This window comes from Ranitomeya imitator, chromosome 5, assembly GCF_032444005.1.
Source record: "Ranitomeya imitator isolate aRanImi1 chromosome 5, aRanImi1.pri, whole genome shotgun sequence".
NCBI lineage: Eukaryota > Metazoa > Chordata > Amphibia > Anura > Dendrobatidae > Ranitomeya > Ranitomeya imitator.
Window position 1 is genome coordinate 685,742,190 of NC_091286.1, and position 24,044 is coordinate 685,766,233.

Consider the following 24,044-nt stretch of genomic DNA (forward strand, 5'->3'; position numbering starts at 1 on the left):
AAATTCTAAATGCCTTTGTTCCTGCGAATGGAGAAGAATTTTATTAACGTGCAAATTGCAGAGTTGCAATGTTGAGTAGATAATTACATGGGCATTGACTCTTTTAAACATGCCTGGTCCACGCTCTTACTATAATGCAATTTTTGCAACCTTGGCGTTTTTCAGTTGTGACCAAATCTGCCTTACTTTTAGAAAAGTTGGCTTCACCTTTCAGAACCGCTGCCTGGTTGTCGACGTGATGTCAGCGCCACGGCCAATGCCAGACACAAGAAACTTAAGGACCCTGGGAAGGAGTATAGGGCATTTTCTTATGTTTTAACAAACTGCATCAGGAGCAAAACCTAGTCTGAAAGTGGACAACCCCTTTAAGGTGCACAAGCCTTTATTGAATTTGATGCAACTTGCAGTAGCCATGAGCATCGCAAGAAATACACTGCAGTCAGAGATTGGATTACATATCTGTTGTAATTTTACACCACTTTTTGGCTTGAAGAGAACCTTTCACTAAATGTTTTTATGTTGAACTGGTGGCACGATGTAATAGTGGCAGAAGAGCGGAATAAAATGTGTTTTTAATTTAGTTTTTTTTATTTTGCCTCTTCGTTGTGGAGATATTAGAAATAAAAGTACGGTATTTGCATATAATGAGTTAATTTCTTCTTAATGTCCAAGTGGCTGTTATCAGACAGTTATCACTGGGGGTGTGTACTTCTTCTCCCTGTATGATGCTGACCAATCATGAACAGGCATTAACACACTGGGAAAAAGAAAACCTTGCCCCCACCATAGCTTAGACTCCTTAGAGCATACAACTGTTTGGTAAACCTACATGTTTTAGAAATCCTGCAGGGGTTAATCTTTCAATCTATTTTTTATTTTATCCTCCGGAATGGGTTAGGGAGAGGGGCTTAGCCAAAGAGGCAAGGTGTAACATTTTCATGTCTTTCTGCAGAGGGAGGAGGATCCTGCTGCAGGCAGGTAGCTCACTGGACACCTAGAGATTTCTTTATGTATTTCTCAGTTGAAATTGAGATAAATGAGAGATAGAAAAGGTTACAAAAAGGGGTTGGTATGTATTATATTAATGTTTCTGCATTTTATTATGCTTAATGTTCATTTAATAGTGTTCTGACTACCCTAAACCAACTACAAGTTGCTTTAATATAAATATCAGAACACTGACCGTTGCATCCAAACATAAACTAAGTGTGAACAGATGTTAACCTAGAGTCACCAACTCATTTTCCCTCAAACAAAAAGGCAGCACTCTGTGGCGCCATAGCATGCAAATATGAAAATTGAATTGCATTACTGCATTAGAAATATGAAAAATTGAGAAAGCTTAGCACATAAATTGGCCAATTCATGTGTACCTGGAAGCCACATTAAGGCGTTTCTCGTTTCCAGGACCTAACAATGCCATTCCTCTCTTAGAATAAAGTCTTATCTGAATGGGAACCTAATATGAGTCCTCTCTTAGACCAAAATCTGTGATTTGTTTTCATTAGCCTTCTGACTGAGCACTCCGCCTTTTTGCCAAAGGTGTTTTTAATCACAGCAGGACCACTACCCCTCCACAGAGAGATAGATTTTAGTCTAAAAGAGGACTCATATTAGGTCCCCATTCAGATGAAGACTTTATTCTAAGAGAGGAATGGCATTGCTAGGTCCTGGAAACGAGAAATGCCTTAGGCTGCCGTCACACTAGCAGTATTTGGTCAGTATTTTACATCAGTATTTGTAGCCAAAACCAGGAGTGGGTGATAAATACAGAAGTGGTGCATATGTTTCTATTATACTTTTCCTCTATTTGTTCCACTCCTGGTTTTGGCTTACAAATACTGATGTAAAATACTGACCAAATACTGATAGTGTGACGGCAGCCTTACTGTGGCCTCCAGGTACACATGAATTGGTCAATTTATGCGCTAAACTTTCTCAATTTTTCATATTTCTAGTGCAGTAATGCAATTCAATTTTCATATTTCATATTTGCTTGCTATGGTGCCACAGAGTGCTGCCTTTTTGTTTGAGTGTATACAAGTTGCTTTAAAGTATTTTTTTTTTCACATGCACTAATCTACTTTTCAAAGTGGACTTGATTGTAAGCATCACGAGTAAAGATGGACGATCCCAAACAGTAAAGTCCATTAAGTCCGTGTTATTGTTCGGGTTCAGCAGCCTGAACATCGGCTGTTTCCCACTCTGTCATTGGCGGCTCTGATTGTCGACAAGATCATAACAGCCGGTCAAAGAGCTCTGGTTCCCAAGCTGTCAGATGACAATGTGAGCCAGCAGCTGGGTCCAGTAGTTAAAAGATTACCTTCGGTCAAACACATCTGCTGATGAGTCCTACTCCCACCAGCCTGTGCCTGCTGCTGCTGAAAACAGCCAGAGCAGGCGCCGCTGATGGGTGTATTCATCAGCCAGCGTCTGTGCTATAAATAAAAAAAAAAATACTTTGGGTCTCTTCTATTTTTGATAACCAACACAGTCAAAGCTGACAGCTGCAGTCTGCAGCCCTCAGTTGTCAGCTCTATCATGGCTGGTTATCAAGAATAAAGGAGTCCCACCCTGTTTTTTTAATTATTTAAATAATTATTTTAAAAAAAAAACTACGTAGGGTCCCTCCCATTTTTTTGACAACCAGCCAAGCTAAAGTAAGCAGCTGAGGGCTAGTATTCTCAGACTGGTAAGGGGCCATAGATATTTCCCTCCCTTAGCCTAAAAATAGCAGCCAAGAGCTGCCCCAAAAAAGGCGCCAATCGGCTCTTCCCACTTTCCCTGGTGCGTTGCAAGTAGGGTAATATTTGTGGGGTTGATGTCAGCTTTGCGTTGTCAGCTGACATCAAACCCAGGGGTTAGTAATGGAGAGGTGTCTATGACAGTCCCGTTACTAACCCCATAGTTAGATTGTAAAAAAATACACAGCCAGAATAAAATACTTTTTTCCCGTCTCCCATGACAGCACACCTGAGAGAGGGATCCGCCCAGTCGGGACAGGAAACCTACCGAAACAAAAGGGCGGTACCTCTCCCTCGCTTCAGTTGGGTTTCCTGTCCTGACGGGAACCCTTGTGCTGAATCACGGCGGTACTTTTTTGTTTTTGTTTTTATTTTTTCGTTGATAGAAGATCCACCCACTCCCGTCCCGGCACTTGAAGAGCAGGCAGGACGCCTGTAGGTCGGCCTTCGGGACGCTGGTAGCGCCGTCCGCAGATCCTTCGGGCTCTTGCGCACGTGCGGGCGTCGGTCCAGCGCAGTCCGGATCTCTGGAGCCATTCTGCGGCTGCCACGCCGCTCTCTCCCCCTCTGCTGAAGCGACTTCCGGGTGCGCGGCTGGCGTTCAGTGAAGGGGCGTGCCTGTGTGATGTCAGAGAGGCGCGCCGGATCCAAGATGGCGGCGCCCATGGTTTGAAACGCCGGTAATTATGTGAGCTCTCCGGCGGTGTTCTGGAGGGGGAGAGGAGCAAGAATTGTTACCGGAAGAGGCGGGGAGCGCTGTGGAACGACCCCTTATTAAGGGGGTGGCTGCAATAGATCGCTGCTCATTCCCATACAGTCCAGAGATGGAGGGTATGGAGCAGCAGCAGCAGCAGCTATTACAGCAGCAGCAGCAAGAGCCCTTATCAGGCGATACATCTGCTCGTCATCATCCTAAGAAGAATAGCCGCTCAAATGGAAGGAGCAGCAATCATCCTAGTCGGACGTCTCAGGACTCTTCGACATCCAGGAGGAATGTTCCCCGTGCTCCCAGTCCGCCTCGGAATCCGGTACCCTTTATGGTCAGCGGGTGGTGAGTGATCTACGTGAATGTCACCCTGGTGGTAATGGGCTACATTTTCTGTTTACTTGGCAGGCGCCGAGGAAGGCTAGTTCCAAGACAAAGAATAAAGAATGTGCCCTCTGTAATGTCCCATTGGCAGTTCAGTGGCAGAAAAGTCTTTGTATAGATTGTATTCAAAAGACTATCCAGGAAGAGACCCCTGACTTTGCCTCTAGTCTTAGAGCAATAATCAGAGCCGAAGTACAAGACTCTGTTAAAGCAGCCCTTAAGAAAAGGGGTAGTAAACACCCTGAACCAGTTTCGGCTTCTGAGGTATCTCCTTCTGATGAGGAAGGTCAGGAGGAACCGTTATCTCCCTGCTCCTCTTCTCCTAAGTCCTCTGACTCCTCTTCTGATAGTGATGTGGGGGGCCGTCCGTGCTTTCTTACTGAGAACACGGACAAGCTAGTAAAAGCCGTTAGAGCTTCAATGGGCCTTAAAGATGAGAAAGCGGCCAAATCCCTGGAGGACATAATGTTTGGGGGTTTAGAGGAAAAGAGAAAACGCACCTTCCCAGTCAATTCCAGAATAAAAGCCCTTATAGAAAAAGAGTGGAGGAAACCAGAAAAATCGGGTAATCTTCCCTCGGCTTCTAAAAGACGTTACCCCTTTGAGGATAAAGATTCAGAGACTTGGGATAAGGTTCCGAAAATCGATGGTGCGGTGGCTAGATCATCTAAAAAATTATCCCTTCCCTTAGAAGATTCTGGCGTATTAAGAGATCCTTTAGATAAAAAAGCGGATGGGTTCCTAAGACACACCTGGGAAGCAACCGCAGGGGGCTTGAAACCAGCAATCGCAGGAACCTGTGTCTCTCGCTCCCTTATTGTCTGGCTGCAGCAGATAGAGGAGCAACTGAAGTCTAAAGCCCCGAGAGATGAAATTCTAACCAATGTAACTTTAGCTAAAGGTGCAGCTGCCTTCGTAGCGGATTCCTCTGCAGACTCTGTAAGACTGGCAGCTAGGGCTGCAAGTTTATCCAATGCAGCTAGACGTGCTCTCTGGTTGAAGGGATGCCCGGGGGATCTACCTTCAAAAAATAGACTTTGTTCTATACCATGTGACGGCCATTTCCTCTTCGGTCAAAAATTGGAAGACATTTTAGAGAAAGCAGGAGATAGGAAAAAGGGATTTCCTCGTTTTCCTGTGGACTTTAGAAGGCCTTATTTTCGGAGGGGCAAATTTAGTAGAGGCCGCCCCCCGGGAGATAGAAGGAATTGGGACTCCAGAGACAGAAGGGGATCTGGATACATGTTTAAAGGTCCCTCAACATCGGCGAAAAAGCCCTCCCAATGACGCCAGGTCAGAGGTGGGGGGAAGGCTTTCATCTTTTCTCCCAGCCTGGGTAGACATCTCCCCCAGTCATTGGACTCTAAAGGTCATCGAACACGGCCTAAGAATAGATTTTGTTTTTCCACCGCGACAAACTTTTGTTTTAACGCCCCAAAGAAAGACTCCAGAGGAGCAGCTAGCCTTGGAGGCAGAGGTACTGGAGCTCGTATCAAAACGGGTTCTTGTGGAGGTCCCGGGGGAAGAGCAGGGAAAAGGTTTTTACTCTCCTCTTTTTCTCATACGAAAACCAGACGGGTCCCTGAGAACTATTATCAATTTAAAAAATCTAAATCGGTCAATAGTAAACTGCTCCTTCAAAATGGAGTCAATAAATACGGCCATAAAACTCTTATTCCCAGGTTGCTTCATGGCAGCCATAGACCTGAAGGACGCCTATTACCACGTCCCAATTCATCAAGACCACCAAAAATACCTAAGGGTGGCGGTTTATGTACAAGGCTGTCTCAGGCACTATCAGTATGCTGCCCTACCATTCGGCCTATCAATAGCACCGAGAATTTTTACAAAATTAATGTCAGAGGTCATGTCTTTCCTCCGCTCTCAGAATGTAGTTATAGTTCCGTATCTGGACAACTTCCTCATAATAGGGAACTCATCAACACATTGCCAAACACAAATAGAACAAGTCATATCAACGCTACAGCGGTTGGGGTGGAAAATAAATCTTGCCAAATCAAGGTTGATGCCGGAGCTAGTGCAATCTTTTCTGGGTTTAGTCCTGGATTCCAGGCGTCAGCTTTGTCTTTTGCCAGAAAACAAGCTGATCAAAATTCAAAATCTTGTAGAGTCAGCAATTCATCACCCCGCAATGACATTGAGAAGGGCAATGTCCCTGTTGGGATCTCTGACGTCCTGTATACCCGCAGTAAGATGGGCACAGTTCCATCTAAGACAATTACAATATAGTAACATAGTTAGTAAGGCCGAAAAAAGACATTTGTCCATCCAGTTCAGCCTATATTCCATCATAATAAATACCCAGATCTACGTCCTTCTACAGAACCTAATAATTGTATGATACAATATTGTTCTGCTCCAGGAAGACATCCAGGCCTCTCTTGAACCCCTCGACTGAGTTCGCCATCACCACCTCCTCAGGCAAGCAATTCCAGATTCTCACTGCCCTAACAGTAAAGAATCCTCTTCTATGTTGGTGGAAAAACCTTCTCTCCTCCAGACGCAAAGAATGCCCCCTTGTGCCCGTCACCTTCCTTGGTATAAATGGGAGGTCCTGTCAGCGCAGAGGTGGTTAAAAGGGCATTTAGAGGGAAAGCTACGCCTTTCATTAGAGGTAACAGATTCCCTAAAATGGTGGACCATAAGAGACCATTTGACATCAGGGGTCCAGTGGATAACTCCAATAGACCAGGTCATCACCACAGATGCAAGTGGTTCAGGATGGGGAGCTCATTTGGGGACACTCTCAGTTCAGGGATCTTGGTCCCATTTAGAATCACAACAAGCGTCAAACCTAAGAGTTGTGGGCTGTAGAAAAAGCTGTAAAACATTTCCTTCCCATCCTCCAGGGTCATCATACCAGGGTCATGTCGGACAATCACGCAGTTGTTGCATACATCAACCACCAAGGGGGGACGAGATCCCCTTCCCTGATGAAGTCAGCATCTGTCCTCCTACAACTAGCGGAGCGCCACCTACTATCCCTCTCGGCTCTCCACATAAAGGGAGTCGAGAATATAAAGGCAGACTACCTAAGTCGCAAAACACTGAGGCAAGGAGAGTGGTCTTTGAATCCCCGGGTGTTTCAACAGATAGTGCAGGCTTGGGGCCTACCTGTGATAGATTTGTTTGCCACCCTAAACAACAGGAAGGTAGAGAACTTCTGTTCACTAGACCCAAGAGAAAAACCCTTTGCAGTAGATGCCCTCCACATACAATGGAAATTCAGTCTCGCATATGTGTTTCCACCAATAGCGATGATTCCGACGGTAGTGAGAAAAATCAGAATGGAGCAGGTGAGAGTAATTTTGATTGCTCCATTCTGGCCAAAAAGACCTTGGTTCTCCCTCCTGAGACAAATGTCAGTGACCGATCCATGGATCCTGCCAGAAATTCCGGACCTGCTTACTCAGGGTCCAATATGCCACTCTCAAGTGAAGGGCTTCCATCTCGCAGCCTGGAATTTGAGAGGGCATTACTGAGTAGGCAGGGGTTTTCACCAGGGCTTGTCTCCACCTTGTTGAAAAGTAGAAAACCAGTTACATCAAGGATATATGGCAGGACATGGAAAAAGTTTCTAGATTTTTCAGGGCAACCTTTGGGGGACAAAGCTCCTGTGGGTACTATTTTAGAATTTTTACAGGTGGGGTTGCAGTTGGGATTGGCAACTAATACGCTCAAGGTACAAGTGTCGGCATTAGGAGCCTTGTATAACTGTAATCTGGCCTCCAATAGATGGGTGTCCCGCTTTATTAAATCGTGTAGTAGGTCTAGACCAGTGGTAATTCAGAGGGTTCCTCCATGGGATTTAAATCTGGTGTTAGAAGCTCTGACTAGTGTTCCGTTTGAACCCTTGCAGGAGTCATCAATAAAAATACTTACACTTAAGACAGTACTTCTGGTAGCGTTGACATCAGCCCGTAGGGTGAGTGACTTGCAAGCCCTGTCCATCTCCCCTCCTTACACACAGATATTTGATGACAGAGTAGTGCTCAGACCGGATCCGGCATATCTGCCGAAAGTAGTTCTTAAATTCCATAGGAGTCAAGAAATTGTGTTGCCCTCTTTCTGTAATAATCCTAAGAACCCAGGGGAAGAGAAATTTCATACGCTTGACGTAAGAAGAGCTATTTTACAGTATATATCTCTGACTAGTCAGTGGAGGAAGGATCAATCACTATTTATAGCTTTCCAGGGTAGCAGGAAGGGATATGGGGTATCCAAGGGTACTATTGCTAGGTGGATTAGGGAGGCCATTTCCTTATCCTATGCTTCTCGTGGTGCCCCGATCCCTGAAGGCATCAAGGCTCACTCCACCAGAGCCGTGGCTACTTCCTGGGCAGAAAAAGCAGAGGTATCGATTGATCAAATCTGTAAGGCCGCTACCTGGTCCTCACCGTCTACCTTCTTTAGACACTACCGGCTAGATCTATCCTCCTCAACTGACCTTACCTTTGGTAGAAGGGTGCTGCAAGCGGTGGTCCCTCCCTAAGGTGTTCCTTTCTCCAAAAATCTCTCAGGTGTGCTGTCATGGGAGACGGGAAAACACCAAGGTTACTTACTGGTAGCCGGTTTTTCCGGAGCCCATGACAGCACCTGTATATTCCCTCCCTTCTTTTGTCACCCTTTGGTGCGCACTTTTAGTTGGGTGTTTTTTGTTATTATTATAATGTGGTGATGGATTGCCATGTGTACTAACCAAGGAGGCCTCTCATGCTCTGAAAACCAACTGAAGCGAGGGAGAGGTACCGCCCTTTTGTTTCGGTAGGTTTCCTGTCCCGACTGGGCGGATCCCTCTCTCAGGTGTGCTGTCATGGGCTCCGGAAAAACCGGCTACCAGTAAGTAACCTTGGTGTTTCCAAGACGTCCCCCTGACAGCACATTGGAGGACGTCCTCCTCCTCCTTGCAGGGACAGGAAACACAACACAAGAGATTAAAAGGTCCCACTCTACCCCCTTTTCCTCAGTGTTTTTTCCTGTCCCTGCATGGAGGGACACACGAGAGGATGCAGCGCTATGCAAGCGTGAAGACTCACCAGTCCGGAGGATCGTGCGGCTAACGCCAATAACCTTCCCCCGCAACACTAAGCCCCAGGCAGAAACTTCCCGGTGTGGAGTCCCTCTGCCAAGAGACCAGTCGAGCGGACGAGCTCCTGGGTCGAACCACTTCCTCCCGGGGGGGGGCCTCGGTTCGGGCGCCAGGAGAAGAGGCGCCGGAAGAGATCCGGCGCCAGCAGCATGCGTTCCACAGAGTGGAATTTCGGAAGTAAGATCATTAGACCAGAGCAGTACTTCCGGTGTCAGGCGCAGATCCGAGGGCGGGGGCATCTCGGCGTGCGTTCCACCTTGTGGAACGCGGAAGCAAGGTTTATTAAGAGCGCAAAAGCTCAGGGCACTCGCAGATTAGTATCCAGCGCTTCTTCTGGTGGTAAGAGAGCGCCGGAGTGAATCCCTGGAGAATATTTTACGGCAGGACACAGAAGTTCGTGGGGTCCGTGCTAGCAGGCTGCTGCAAACATGCCGGAAACTAAGGGTGAGTGCAGCTGATGCTGCTATATCCCTTATGTATATAGGAGATCACATATTTATAATGGCATTTCTCCACAGAAGATATGGAGAACAGGAATGAGGAGACGGGGGTAAGTGCGCAGTGCGCAGAGTGTATATATATATATAATAGCTATTGAACCCGTTCTACGCCCGGGTGGCGAGCATTTATATTGGTATATGGTCTCCATCCTGGTATGTGCTGCTCCATCCTGCGCCCCCATCCTGTCATGTGCTGCTCCCATCCTGCGCCCCCGTTCTGTCATGTGCTGCTCCATCCTGCGCCCCCATCCTGTCATGTGCTGATCCCATCCTGCGCCCCCGTTCTGTCATGTGCTGCTCCCATCCTGCGCCTCCATTCTGTCATTTGCTGCTCCCATCCTGTCATTTGCTGCTCCCATCCTGCGCCCGTTCTGTCATTTGCTGCTCCCATCCTGCGCCCGTTCTGTCATGTGCTGCTGCCATCCTGCGCCCGTTCTGTCATGTGCTGCTGCCATCCTGCGCCCGTTCTGTCATGTGCTGCTGCCATCCTGCGCCCGTTCTGTCATGTGCTGCTGCCATCCTGCGCCCGTTCTGTCATGTGCTGCTGCCATCCTGCGCCCGTTCTGTCATGTGCTGCTGCCATCCTGCGCCCGTTCTGTCATGTGCTGCTGCCATCCTGCGCCCGTTCTGTCATGTGCTGCTCCCATCCTGCGCCCGTTCTGTCATGTGCTGCTGCCATCCTGCGCCCGTTCTGTCATGTGCTGCTGCCATCCTGCGCCCGTTCTGTCATGTGCTGCTGCCATCCTGCGCCCGTTCTGTCATGTGCTGCTGCCATCCTTCGCCCGTTCTGTCATGTGCTGCTGCCATCCTTCGCCCGTTCTGTCATGTGCTGCTGCCATCCTTCGCCCGTTCTGTCATGTGCTGCTGCCATCCTGCGCCCGTTCTGTCATGTGCTGCGGCCATCCTGCACCCGTTCTGTCATGTGCTGCTGCCATCCTGCGCCCGTTCTGTCATGTGTTGCGGCCATCCTGCGCCCGTTCTGTCATGTGCTGCTGCCATCCTGCGCCCGTTCTGTCATGTGCTGCGGCCATCCTGCGCCCGTTCTGACATGTGCTGCGGCCATCCTGCGCCCGTTCTGACATGTGCTGCTGCCATCCTGCGCCCGTTCTGTCATGTGCTGCTGCCATCCTGCGCCCATTCTGTCATGTGCTGCTGCCATCCTGCGCCCGTTCGGTCATGTGCTGCTGCCATCCTGCGCCCGTTCGGTCATGTGCTGCTGCCATCCTTCGCCCGTTCTGTCATGTGCTGCTGCCATCCTTCGCCCGTTCTGTCATGTGCTGCTGCCATCCTGCGCCCGTTCTGTCATGTGCTGCTGCCATCCTGCGCCCGTTCTGTCATGTGCTGCTGCCATCCTGCGCCCGTTCTGTCATGTGCTGCTGCCATCCTGCGCCCGTTCTGTCATGTGCTGCGGCCATCCTGCGCCCGTTCTGTCATGTGCTGCTGCCATCCTGCGGCACCATTGTATTATATGCCCCCCGCTCCAGTGTATGCCCCCGAATGCTGCTGCCATATAAAAAAAAAATAAAATACCATACTCGCCTATCGTCCGGCTCCACTGCAGGTATGTCTTCAAGAAAATGGCGCCGGAAAGCGGGGACTGCGCAGGCGCCGATTCCGGCAGCAGGAATCGGCGCCTGCGCAGTCCGCGCTTTCCGGCGCCATTTTCTTGAAGACACACCTGCAGTGGAGCCGGAGTGTGTCTTCAAGAAAATGGCGCCGGAAAGCGCGGACTGCGCAGGCGCCGATTCCGGCAGCAGGAATCGGCGCCTGCGCAGTCTGCGCCCTCCGGAGCCGGGAGACGGAGCCGCAAGCAGCGCTGGAACCGGGAAAGGTGAGTATACTTACCCTCCCTCCTGGCGGTCCCTGACTCTCCGGTGGAGATCGCGGTATGCGTTCAGTGCTTACGCATACCGCGATCTCCCGGGAGCGTCGCTCTGTGAGGCCCAGACTGCGCCGGCGCTTGCGCAGTCTATAGAGGCTTCGGACAGAGTGACGCTTCCAGCGTTATATTATAGATATATATATATATATATATATATACGCCTGCACACACACTGAGCCGTTCTTGTCCTTATTCTTATATTTAGGATAAAGAGGCCAGTCAGACTCCCCTCCCTCAGACTAAAAAGTCTGGCAAAGTGTTAACAAAATCTAAGAGGTGCTCTATATGTAATGTGAAGCTTTCAGAAACATACAAGAAAGCTCTCTGCAGCTCTTGCATTAAGAAGATTGTTAGAGAGGAACAACCATCAATGTTATCGGAGATGAGGAGTATAATCCGGGAGGAAGTCCAGAATTCCTTGGCCTCAATGTCTCAACGGGAGGTGTACAGTCCGGGTCCGGCTCGTAAGAGACCAAGAAGAGATCCGGAACAAGAGGATCAGGAGGATTCATCAGAAGCGGAATCAGAATACAGAGGTTCTGATCAAGAAGAAGGAGAATTGCCAATGGAAGAACAGGAAGGGAAAAGGTATTACTTTCCAGTCAAAGAGACACAAGAGCTGGTCCAGGCGCTCAGACATACTATGCAAATGAAAGAAGATCCACGTCCGAGATCTAGACAAGACCAGATGTTTGGAGGGCTCACATATCAGGAACGGACTGTGTTCCCGGTGAGTGAGCATATACAACAGATGATTTCACAAGAATGGAAAGATGCGGAACGAAGATTGGTGATGTTCAGAGAGTTTAAAAACCGTCTCCCGTTCGATCCAGAAGAGATCAAGACATGGGAAGAAATTCCTAAAGTGGATGTCCCTATAGCCAAGGTGGCAAAGAAAACATCCATACCTTTTGAGGATTCATCCAGTCTCAAGGATGCAATGGATCGCAAGGCGGATATCCTTTTACGTCGAGCCTGGGAGACTTCAGCAGCGTTAATAAAGACTAACATCACAGCCACGTCCGTAGCAAGATCCGTGTTCCTATGGATGGAACAATTGGAAAAACATTTAATTAATAAAACTCCACGGGCGGATATAATTGCTTCTCTGCCTATCATTAAGTCAGCCACGGCCTTTATGGCGGACACATCGGCTGAATCTGTTAGATTTGCGGCTAGGAATAGCTCCTTGTCCAATGCAACCCGAAGGGCTATTTGGCTTAGATCTTGGTCGGGGGATAATGCATCCAAAAATAAACTATGTGCCATTCCATTCTCAGGTTCCAGAATATTTGGTCAGGCTTTAGATGACATTCTAGAGTCAGCAGCTGACAGTAAAAGAGGGTTCCCTGAAGATAAACCTAGAAAATTTCAGCCCTTTTGGAGGAGGCCTCTTTCCCCCCCCTCCCCCCCGCAGGAAACCGGAGTATAGAGAGCAATGGAGATCAGGTAGAGGATCCTTCAGGGGTTCCTACGCTCAGAACAGAAGGGGAAGAAATTCCTTGTTCGGTTCTGGCTATAGACCAAGGAAACAATGACGCCATAGGCATAGGCGGGAGACTAAGCCTCTTTCTAAAACACTGGAGTCGGATCTCAGACAACTGTTATGTCCTCAAGATAATCTCAGAGGGTTACAGAATAGAGTTAATTTCCCGCGTACCGCAAAGGTGTATCGCACCAACAGTGGTGGCTACAAATTCCCCAATGTTCTCAGACCTACAAAATCTGTTCGACTCCGGGGTCATAGTTCGGGTTCCTACTCCAGAAATAGGCACAGGTCACTATTCCTCACTATTTTCAATTCCAAAACCGTCAGGGGAATCCCGTACGATAATAAACTTAAAACCTCTGAACGTATTCGTCAAATACAAACGATTCAGAATGGATTCGATCAGGTCAACCATTCACCTAATAAACAAGGATTCGGTAATGTGCACTCTCGATCTGAAAAGTGTGTATTATCAGGTTCCGATACATCCCTCATCTCAGGAGCTTCTGAGATTCTCAGTGAGATTCCCGGACCAGACCTGCCACTTCCAATTTCAATGCCTCCCATTCGGTCTAGCATTTGCCCCAAGAATTCGATCTAGCATCTGCCCCGTTCGGTCTTGCATCTGCCCCAAGAAGAAATTGGTAGCAGAGGTGGTGGCTTTCTTAAGAAACCAAGGAATAACAATAATTCCATACTTGGACGATTTTCTGGTTGTGGCACGAACAAGGGACATTCTGCTGCAAAACAGAGATTGAGTCATATCAGAAAAGTCACATCTAAAGCCAGAATCCCAGAAGATATTTCTAGGAGTACTCTTGGATTCTACAACCAGACAATCCTTCTTACCAAGGGACAAACGAACGTCAATAAAGAAGATGTTTTTAGAGTTCCAAAAAAGTCCAGTTACGATAAGAGCGGCCATGAAAGTCTTGGGGAAGATGACAGCTTGCATCCCGTGTGTCAGATGGGTTCAGGCTCACTCAAGACCATTACAAGAACAAGTACTCACAGTATGGGATCGGCGTCGTTCGTCATTAGACAAGAAGCTACAGCTATCAATGAAGACAAGAAGATCACTACGATGGTGGACCCAGGACTACAATCTAAAAAAGGGTGTCCCTTGGATATCAACCCCTTGTGTGGTAATCACCACAGACGCAAGTCAGTGGGGATGGGGAGCACATTTGGGAGGAAGATTCTTTCAGGACAAATGGCCCGAAGAGATCAGTCAAATGTCGTCAAATTACAGAGAATTATACGCAGTTTGGGAGGCTCTCAGAAGAAACCGTTCACACCTAAAGGACAAACATGTAAAAGTCCTATCCGACAACGTGATGGCGGTATCCTTTTTGAGACATCAGGGAGGTTCCAGACACAAAGCGCTTCAGGGTCTAGCACAGAGAATATTTACCTGGGCAGAAGACGTGGTCCTGTCTATAACAGCAGTGCATCTAGAAGGATCACAGAACATACTAGCCGACTATCTAAGCAGAAGAAGGGTTTGTCCAACCGAATGGGAACTAAATCAAGAAATGTTCCAAATACTTTGCCACCGTTGGGGAACTCCCAGGATAGACTTATTTGCCACAAGGAAAAATTCAAAGGTGCCCAGATTTTATTCCCTCAACCCTTTAGACAGTCGAGCGCCTTAAGTCAAACATGGAACGAGCCTCTGTCTTATGCGTTTCCACCAATAGCACTTATTCTAGTAGTGCTCAGGAAGATTCAAGAAGACCAGGCAACAGTACTGATGATTGTACCATTTTGGCCAAAGAGAAGTTGGTTCCCATTGTTGGGAGCCATGACAAAGGAAGACTATCAAACTCCCGTTATGGAAGGATATCATCCATCAGGGGCCCGTTCTACACCAAGACCCAGAGAGATTACATCTATCAGCATGGATCCTGAGAGGGACATCTTGAAATCCAGAGGTCTTTCAGATGAAGTAATTACAACCATCCAGGCTAGTAGAAAACCTGTGACTTCAGCCATCTACCACAAGATCTGGAAAAAATTTCGTATGGAAAGTGGCAGGTCGGCCGTGATTCTGGGAGCCTTGGATGTTCCTAGAGTCTTAAATTTTTTACAGTCGAGCTTTAACTTGGGGCTCAGGCCAAGTACGATCAAAGTCCAAATCTCGGCCCTCAGTACTTTCTTGGATTATCCATTAGCCTCCCACCCCTGGATAATTAGATTTGTGAAGGCCATCCAGAGATTACGGCCTACTTTAAGACAGTTAGCTCTTACATGGGACTTAAATCTGGTCCTTAGGGCTCTATGTAAAGATCCTTATACTCTTGAGGAAGACATGCCCATTTCAATACGTACCTGGAAGACGGCCTTCTTAGTAGCGATTACAACAGCTAAACGTGTAGGGGAAATTCAGGCCCTATCAATTAAGGACCCATATCTTCAGGTTCGAGAGGACCATATAATTCTAAAATTAGATCCAGCCTTTATCCCTAAAATAGCCTCAGCTAAAAATCGAGGTCAGGAAATAATTTTACCTTCCTTTTGTGAGAACCCTTCTAATGTAAAAGAACAGGCTTTACACTCCCTGGATGTTAGACAGGCAGTATTAAACTATCTAGAAGCCACTAGCTCCTGGAGGAAAGATTCTAATCTTTTTATTCTATTTGGGGGTAAGAATAAAGGTAAAAAAAAGCTTTCAAGGCCTCAATAGCTAGATGGATCACGACTATAATTTCAAAAGCCTACTCATCAGAAGGGATAGCTTGCCCAGCAGGGATTAAAGCACACTCTACTAGGGCTGTTTCAGCATCATGGGCTGAACGAGCAGGAGCGTCACTAGAACAGATTTGCAAGGCCGCAACTTGGGCCAGGGTAAACACGTTCTGTAAGCACTATAAACTAGACGTAGTAGCAGCTCAGCAGACGTCTTATGGGAGAAAAGTTCTCCAAGCAGTTGTCCCACCCTAAACGAGGTTTTTTCTTTGGTATTCTCCAATGTGCTGTCAGGGGGACGTCCTGGAAAATGGGTATTATACCTACCGATAATTCGGTTTCCAGGAGTCCATCCTGAAAGCACCGTTATTTCCCCCCCTATGTATGCCAGTTCATATGCTGTAATATGTTTGGTTAATAAAGTTTTCAAAAGTATATCTATCCATGGTGTGGTACTTGTCAAAAACACTGAGGAAAAGGGGGTGCAGTGGGACCTTTTAACCTCTCGTGTTGTGTTTCCTGTCCCTGCAAGGAGGAGGAGGACGTCCTCCAATGTGCTGTCAGGATGGACTCCTGGAAACCGAATTATCGGTAGGTATAATACCCATTATTCGAAAGAAAGACATTGACATCAATATTTGAAATAAAAATCAAAAAGCACCTTACGCCTAATCCACCAATGCCCATGTCACCTATAAAAAAACAGAAAATAATAAACAGCCATATCCCTCACTTGTTCCCAATGTGAAGATAATCCCCTGATGCCCATGTCCCCCCTGAAAAAGAAGAAAAATAATAAACAACCATATCGCTCACCTGTCCGATGTGAAAATAATCCATACTGCCCAGCGATGAACCGGATGATTTGGAGAGCAGTCACATCATTGATGCGACCACTATCCTGGCCAGCACGTAAGCGAGCACTGTCGTAAGTGAGGTCACTGGGTTTTATCGGGTTTGAATTCTGGAGAACTTACTTACGGCAGTGCAGTGCTAGACATTGGAGCAGCGATTACGTTCCTGTTGGTGTGTTCCGGCTGGCGGGGAGAGCGGTCACTGATGTGACTGCTCTCCAAATCATCCGGATCATCGTGTGACAGTATGGATTATCTTCACATCAGACTGGTGAGGGATATGGTTGTATATGATTTTCTATTTTTTTTTTTTTAGGGGACATGGGCATCGGTGGATTAGGCGTAAGTATAACTACTTTTTTTTGGTTATTATTTCAAATAAAGGAGTCTGTGTCTGATTTTATTCTGGCTTTGTCTTTTTTACAATCTTACTATGGGGTTAGAAATGGGGGCGCCTTACTATTCTCCATTACTAACCTATGGGCGTGATGTTAGCTGCCATAAAACAGCTGACATCAGCCCCACAACCATTAGCCCACTTGCCACCGCACCAAAGCAAGTTGGTCGAGTCGGGAAGCGCGCTTTAATTGGCGCACCTAATGCGCCTTTTCGGTCTCGTCTGCGGGTTGCTATTTTTAGGCTGAGTGGAGGGCAATATCCATGGCCTCTTGCCAGTCTGAAAATATCAGCCCCCACTGTTCTCTTTAGCTTGGCTGGTTTTCAAAAATAGAGGGTGGAACCCCACATCGTTTTTTTTTTTTAATTATCTAAACAATTAGGAAAAAAAATGGCGTGTTGATTCCACTGTTCTTGATAACCAGCCATGATAAAACTGACAGCTGAGGGTTGCTGGCTGCAGCTGTCTGTTTTGCCTGCACTGGTTATCAAAAATAGAAGCACAGGTGTTGGCTGATGAGTATTCTCATCAGCGTCGCTTGCTCTCACTTTTCTCAGCGACAGCAGGTGTAGGCTGATGAGAGTAGTACTCTCTCATCAGCCGATGCGTGCGACCATCGGTAACCTTTTAAATGCTGGTCCCAGCTTCAGGCACATGCTGTCATCTGACCGCGTGGGAACTGCAGCTCTCTGACCGGCGGTGATCTTGCAGCCAATCAGAGCCTGTCATTGCCGTGCTGTCATGCAGATGGCAGCGTGGCAAACAATGGTTGCTCGGAGCCCCCCATTCATCTGAATGGGGTCCAGGTTCGGGTACCGTTCTGGTACTGAACCAAACTTTTCCTTTTAGGTATTTGGTCTAACCTGCCGGACTCGGAACGGCCACAGATTTGCCAATCACTAATCATGGGTCATCGAGTGTCCCTTCCTCATATTTTTGATATTGCACAGCAAAAAAATATTCCTTGGCACCATGTGGCCAGAAGGACAGCAGTCGGCCAGGTGCTGCTACATCACAACTTTATTTTTCCCATTTCAAGCAAATTTTACAGTGATGATATATATTGTTTTACACGCCTGAAGAAAGTAATTGGTTTTTAAAAAAAAAAGAAAGAAATTATTCACATTTTATGTTGAATTACCCCATTTTTTAATACGTGGTACAAGGAATAATAAAAGTATTCCCACGTTCAAAGAAAAAACACAACATTTTAATAATTGTAACTTTTTTTCCCCTAAGACAGCTTGCTGTTGTAACCTGTAATGTCTCTGACGTGCCTTTGCTTTTCTTGACACCAACTAATATAAAGTGCTATTTTATCCCACTTGGGTGGGCTGTTTGCTTATGATAGGCACAGCTTGATCAGCACTTACATAGCAAATTGCTGCGTTAATAATTGTAGCATTTAGCACAAACTATTTAAAATGTCTCCTTGTTTGTTCTTAGTCTTTTTATAATTTATGTGCATTCATAATCGTTACTGGCAGCTAGGATTGAACATTATACTCTAACAAGTGAATATACACAAAAAGGAAAAAAATAAACATTACAGTTATGCTGCGTCTGTGGGCTAAACTGCAAATATAATACTGCCCCTATGTAGATGAATATAACTACTATAATACTGCCCCTATGTACAAGAATATAACTACTATAATACTGCCCCTATGTACAAGAATATAACTACTATAATACTGCCCCTATGTACATGAATATCTATATACATAATTGTCTAAGGGTCCCTTCCGTCTGTCTGTCTGTCCTTCTTTCACGGTTATTCGTTTGCTGATTGGTCTCGGCAGCTGCCTGTCAAGGCTGCCGCGACCAATCAGCGACGGCCACAGTCCGATTAGTCCCTCCCCTACTCCCCTGCACTCACTGCCCGGCACCCGCTCCGTAATCCCCTCCACTCACCGCTCACACAGGGTTAATGGCAGCGGTAACGGCCCGCGGTGTAACGCACTCCGTTATCGCTGCTATTAACCCTGTGTGTCCCCCAACTATTTACTATTGATGCTGCCTATGCAGCATCAATAGTAAAAATATGCATGTTAAAAATAATAACAAAAAACCTGCTAATACTCACCCTCCGCCGCCTTTCTCGCTCCTCGCCACGCTCCCCGGACCACTCCATTGCAAGCGGCAGCTTCCGGTCCCGTCCCAGGGCTGGTGTGCGGCAAGGACCTGCCGTGACGTCATGGTCATGTGACCGCGACGTCATCATAGGTCCTGCTCACACCAGCCCTGGGACTTGCAATGGAACTCGACTTCAGGAAAATGGCCGCCGCGATCTCCATCTGAGCACGCGCGGCATCCCGCGGCCATTTTCCTGAAGCCCCGGGAAGCCGAGCACTACCATCTGCGCACGCGCGACCTCCGGTAGATGGCCGCCGCCAGCGATAATCCGTGGACAGTGCTACAACGTGCCGGCGGAAGGTGAGTATGTGTTTATTTTTTATTTTTTTAACCTGTGTCATACGTGGCTGGGCAATATACTACATAGCTGGGCAATATACTACGTGGGCTGTGCAATATGCTACGTGGCTGGGCAATATACTACGTGATTGGGCAATATACTACGTGGCTGAGCAATATACTACGTGGCTGGGCAATATATTACGTGGCTGGGCAATATACTATGTGGCTGGGCAATATACTATGTGGCTGGGCAATATACTACGTGACTGGGCAATATACTACGTGGCTGGACAATATACTACGTGGCTGGGCAATATACTACGTGGCTGGGCAATATACTACGTGGCTGGGCAATATACTACGTGGCTGGGCAATATACTACGTGGCTGGGCAATATACTACGTGGCTGGGCAATATACTACGTGGCTGGGCAATATACTACGTGGCTGGGCAATATACTACGAGGCTGGGCAATATACCACGTGGCTGGGCAATATACTACGTGACTGGGCAATTGTTGTGAATTCTGTGGCAGAGCTCCCTCCTGTGGTCACAAGTGGTACTTCGGCTGTTTCTCTCTGTGAGCTTCCGTTGGTGGAGGAGAGTGGTACTGCGGCTTCTGAGTTTCCTTCCTCAGGTGATGTGGTGAAGTCGTTAGGTGCTGCTCTATTTAACCCCACCTAGTGCTTTGATCCTGGCTTCCAGTCAATGTTCTAGTATTGGACCTGTTTCCTCCTGGATCGTTCCTGTGGCCTGCTGCTCTGCATAGCTAAGTTCTTCTTTGCTATTTTGTTTGCTGTTTTTTCTGTCCAGCTTGTCTATTTGTTTGCTGGAAGCTCTGGGACGCAGAGGGTGTACCTCCGTGCCGTTAGTTCGGTACGGAGGGTCTTTTTGCCCCCTTTGCGTGGTCTTTGTAGGGTTTTGTGTTGACCACAAAGTTACCTTTCCTATCCTCGCTCTGTTCAGAAAGTCGGGCCTCACTTTGCTAAATCTATTTCATCTCTACGTTTGTCTTTTCATCTTAACTCACAGTCATTATATGTGGGGGGCTGCCTTTTCCTTTGGGGTATTTCTCTGAGGCAAGGTAGGCTTATTTTCTATCTTCAGGCTAGCTAGTTTCTCAGGCTGTGCCGAGTTGCATAGGGAGCGTTAGGCGCAATCCACGGCTGCCTCTAGTGTTGTTGGAGAGGATTAGGGATTGCGGTCTGCAGAGTTCCCACGTCTCAGAGCTCGTTCTATTATTTTGGGTTATTGTCAGATCACTGTATGTGCTCTGACCTCTATGTCCACTGTGGTACTGAATTGCCTTATCATAACAGGCAATATACTACGTGGCTGGGAAATATACTACGTGGCTGTGCAATATACTACATGGCTGGGCAATATACTACGTGGCTGGGCAATATACTACGTGGCTGGGCAATATACTACGTGGCTGGGCAATATACTACGTGGCTGCGCAATATACTACGTAGCTGGGCAATATACTACGTGGCTGGGCAATATACTACGTGGCTGGGCAATATACTACATGGCTGGGCAGTATACTATGTGGCTGGGCAATATACTATATGGACATACATATTCTAGAATACCCGATGCTTTAGAATCGGCCCACCATCTAGTAACTACTACAATACTGCCCCTATGTACAAGAATATAACTACTACTAGATGGTGGCCCGATTCTAACTCATCGGGTATTCTAGAGTATGCATTTCCACGCAGGCAGGTAGTATATTGCCCAGCGACGTAGTATATTGCCCAGTCATGTAGTATGTTGCCCAGCCACATAGTATACAGCACAGAGCCACGTAGTATACAGCACAGAGCCACGTAGTATATTGCCCAGCCATGTATGTCACCGATTAAAAAATAAAAAATACACATACTCACCTTCCGATCCGAGGGCCCCTTGTAGTTCTGTTGCCTGTGCGAGCAGCTTCCGGTCCCAGCCTGCTCGCACAGGCGCGCAGGGCCTATGATGACGTCGCGGTCACATGACCGTGACGTCACGGCAGGTCCTTCTGCCAGACGAACTGTGCCAACGGAACGTGGCGGTTGTATCGCGAGGAGCGGGAAAGGCGGTGTAGGTGAGTATATAATCGCTTTTTTTTTTTATTATTATTTTTAACATTGTATGTTTTTACTATTGGCGCTGCATAGGCCGCGTCAATAGTAAAAAACCTGGTCACACAGGGTTAATAGCAGCGGTAACGGAGTGCGTTCCCCAGCGGCATAACGCGGTCCGTTACCGCGGGCATTAACCCTGTGTGAGCGGAGGGGTGTATGCGGGCGCCGGGCAGTCAGTGCGGGAAGTAAGGAGCGGCCATTTTCTTCCGGACTGTGCGCGGCAGCCATGACAGGCAGCTGCCGAGACCAATCAGCGAATGAATAACTGTGACAGAAGGACAGACAGATAGACGGAAGTACCCCTTAGACAATTATGTATATAGATAATACTGCCCCTATGTACAAGAATATAACTACTATAATACTGCTCCTATGTACAAGAATATAACTACTATAATACTGCCCCTATGTACAAGAATATAACTACTATAATACTGCTCCTATGTACAAGAATATAACTACTATAATACTGCTCCTATGTACAAGTATATAACTACTATAATACTGCTCCTATGTACAAGAATATAACTACTATAATACTGCTCCTATGTACAAGTATATAACTACTATAATACTGCTCCTATGTACAAGAATATAACTACTATAATACTGCTCCTATGTACAAGAATATAATATTATAATACTGCCCCTATGTACAAGAATATAACTACTATAATACTGCCCCTATGTACAAGAATATAACTACTATAATACTGCCCCTATGTACAAGAATATAACTACTATAATACTGCCCCTATGTACAAGAATATAACTACTATAATACTGCTCCTATGTACAAGAATATAACTACTATAATACTGCACCCTATGTACAAGAATATAACTACTATAATACTGCCCCTATGTACAAGAATATAACTACTATAATACTGCCCCTATGTACAAGAATATAACTACTATAATACTGCACCCTATGTACAAGAATATAACTACCGTACTATAATACTGCCCCTATGTACAAGAATATAACTACTATAATACTGCCCCTATGTACAAGAATATAACTACTATAATACTGCTCCCTATGTACAAGAATATAACTACTATAATACTGCTCCTATGTACAAGAATATAACTACTATAATACTGCACCCTATGTACAAGAATATAACTACCGTACTATAATACTGCCCCTATGTACAGGAATATAACTACTATAATACTGCCCCTATGTACAAGAATATAACTACTATAATACTGCTCCTATGTACAAGAATATAACTACTATAATACTGCTCCTATGTACAAGAATATAACTACTATAATACTGCACCCTATGTACAAGAATATAACTACTATAATACTGCCCCTATGTACAAGAATATAACTACTATAATACTGCACCCTATGTACAAGAATATAACTACTATAATACTGCCCCTATGTACAAGAATATAACTACTATAATACTGCCCCTATGTACAAGAATATAACTACTATAATACTGCACCCTATGTACAAGAATATAACTACCGTACTATAATACTGCCCCTATGTACAAGAATATAACTACTATAATACTGCCCCTATGTACAAGAATATAACTACTATAATACTGCTCCTATGTACAAGAATATAACTACTATAATACTGCCCCTATGTACAAGAATATAACTACTATAATACTGCACCCTATGTACAAGAATATAACTACCGTACTATAATACTGCCCCTATGTACAAGAATATAACTACTATAATACTGCCCCTATGTACAAGAATATAACTACTATAATACTGCTCCTATGTACAAGAATATAACTACTATAATACTGCACCCTATGTACAAGAATATAACTACCGTACTATAATACTGCCCCTATGTACAGGAATATAACTACTATAATACTGCCCCTATGTACAAGAATATAACTACTATAATACTGCTCCTATGTACAAGAATATAACTACTATAATACTGCTCCTATGTACAAGAATATAACTACTATAATACTGCACCCTATGTACAAGAATATAACTACTATAATACTGCCCCTATGTACAAGAATATAACTACTATAATACTGCTCCTATGTATAAGAATATAACTACTATAATACTGCCCCTATGTACAAGAATATAACTACTATAATACTGCTCCTATGTACAAGAATATAACTACTATAATACTGCTCCTATGTACAAGAATATAACTACTATAATACTGCCCCCTATGTACAAGAATATAACTACTATAATACTGCCCCTATGTACAAGATTATAACTACTATAGCACTGACAATTGTGACTTTCTTTTATTTGACGTCTCTTCGCTCACTGTTCTCTGACTCGGGGATTGTATTTTGGTCTCGCGGTCACAAGGGGGTTAAAAGTCTGAGTTCTGTTTCTGAGCTGTGGTCTCTCCCTGGGTCAGACCTTACAGAAACTCTCCCTTATCTCTGTAATTAATTGTCTTTCCCTTCACCAGAAATGAGATGAACTTGAATAAAGGACAATGGCGGATTACGCTCTGATGGAGTCCTATAATCTGCATTAACTTCTTTATAACCCGACTGAGTCACCGATGACAGACCTGACTAAAAGGGGAATTACGTTGCTCTGCGCTGACGACTCCGCTGTGATGTTTGGAGCTGATGCTTATTATTCAGCAGCAGTAAAGCGTTGTGGGAGTCCTATAGAGACGGCTTTTATTTGTGTGTTTTAAAGGCAAAAAGTTATTTGGCAATGGATTCACTTGGGCAGAGAAACGCACGTCTTGTT

The 24,044-nt window shown here is 45.9% G+C and overlaps 2 protein-coding genes across 2 annotated transcripts in view; both read left to right on the plus strand.

The window, feature by feature from the left end:
* The window catches only part of ELP3 (elongator acetyltransferase complex subunit 3), a 167,097-nt gene that overhangs the window by 61,472 nt on the left and 81,581 nt on the right, over positions 1-24,044 (plus strand). The gene's annotated exons all lie outside the window — the stretch shown is intronic.
* Positions 2,784-5,725, plus strand: LOC138638800 (lamina-associated polypeptide 2, isoforms alpha/zeta-like). Its single transcript, XM_069728400.1, has 2 exons — positions 2,784-3,772; positions 3,859-5,725. The coding sequence occupies exons 1-2, from the start codon at positions 3,569-3,571 to the stop codon at positions 5,119-5,121; spliced, it is 1,467 nt and encodes a 488-aa protein (XP_069584501.1). The 5' UTR covers positions 2,784-3,568; the 3' UTR covers positions 5,122-5,725.

Coding starts and splice junctions, on each gene's coding strand:
- LOC138638800 (XM_069728400.1), top strand. CDS start 3,569: ATGGAGGGTATGGAGCAGCAGCAGCAGCAGCTATTACAGCAGCAGCAG. Junction 3,773..3,858: donor CCAGTCCGCCTCGGAATCCG/GTACCCTTTATG, acceptor TTTACTTGGCAG/GCGCCGAGGAAGGCTAGTTC.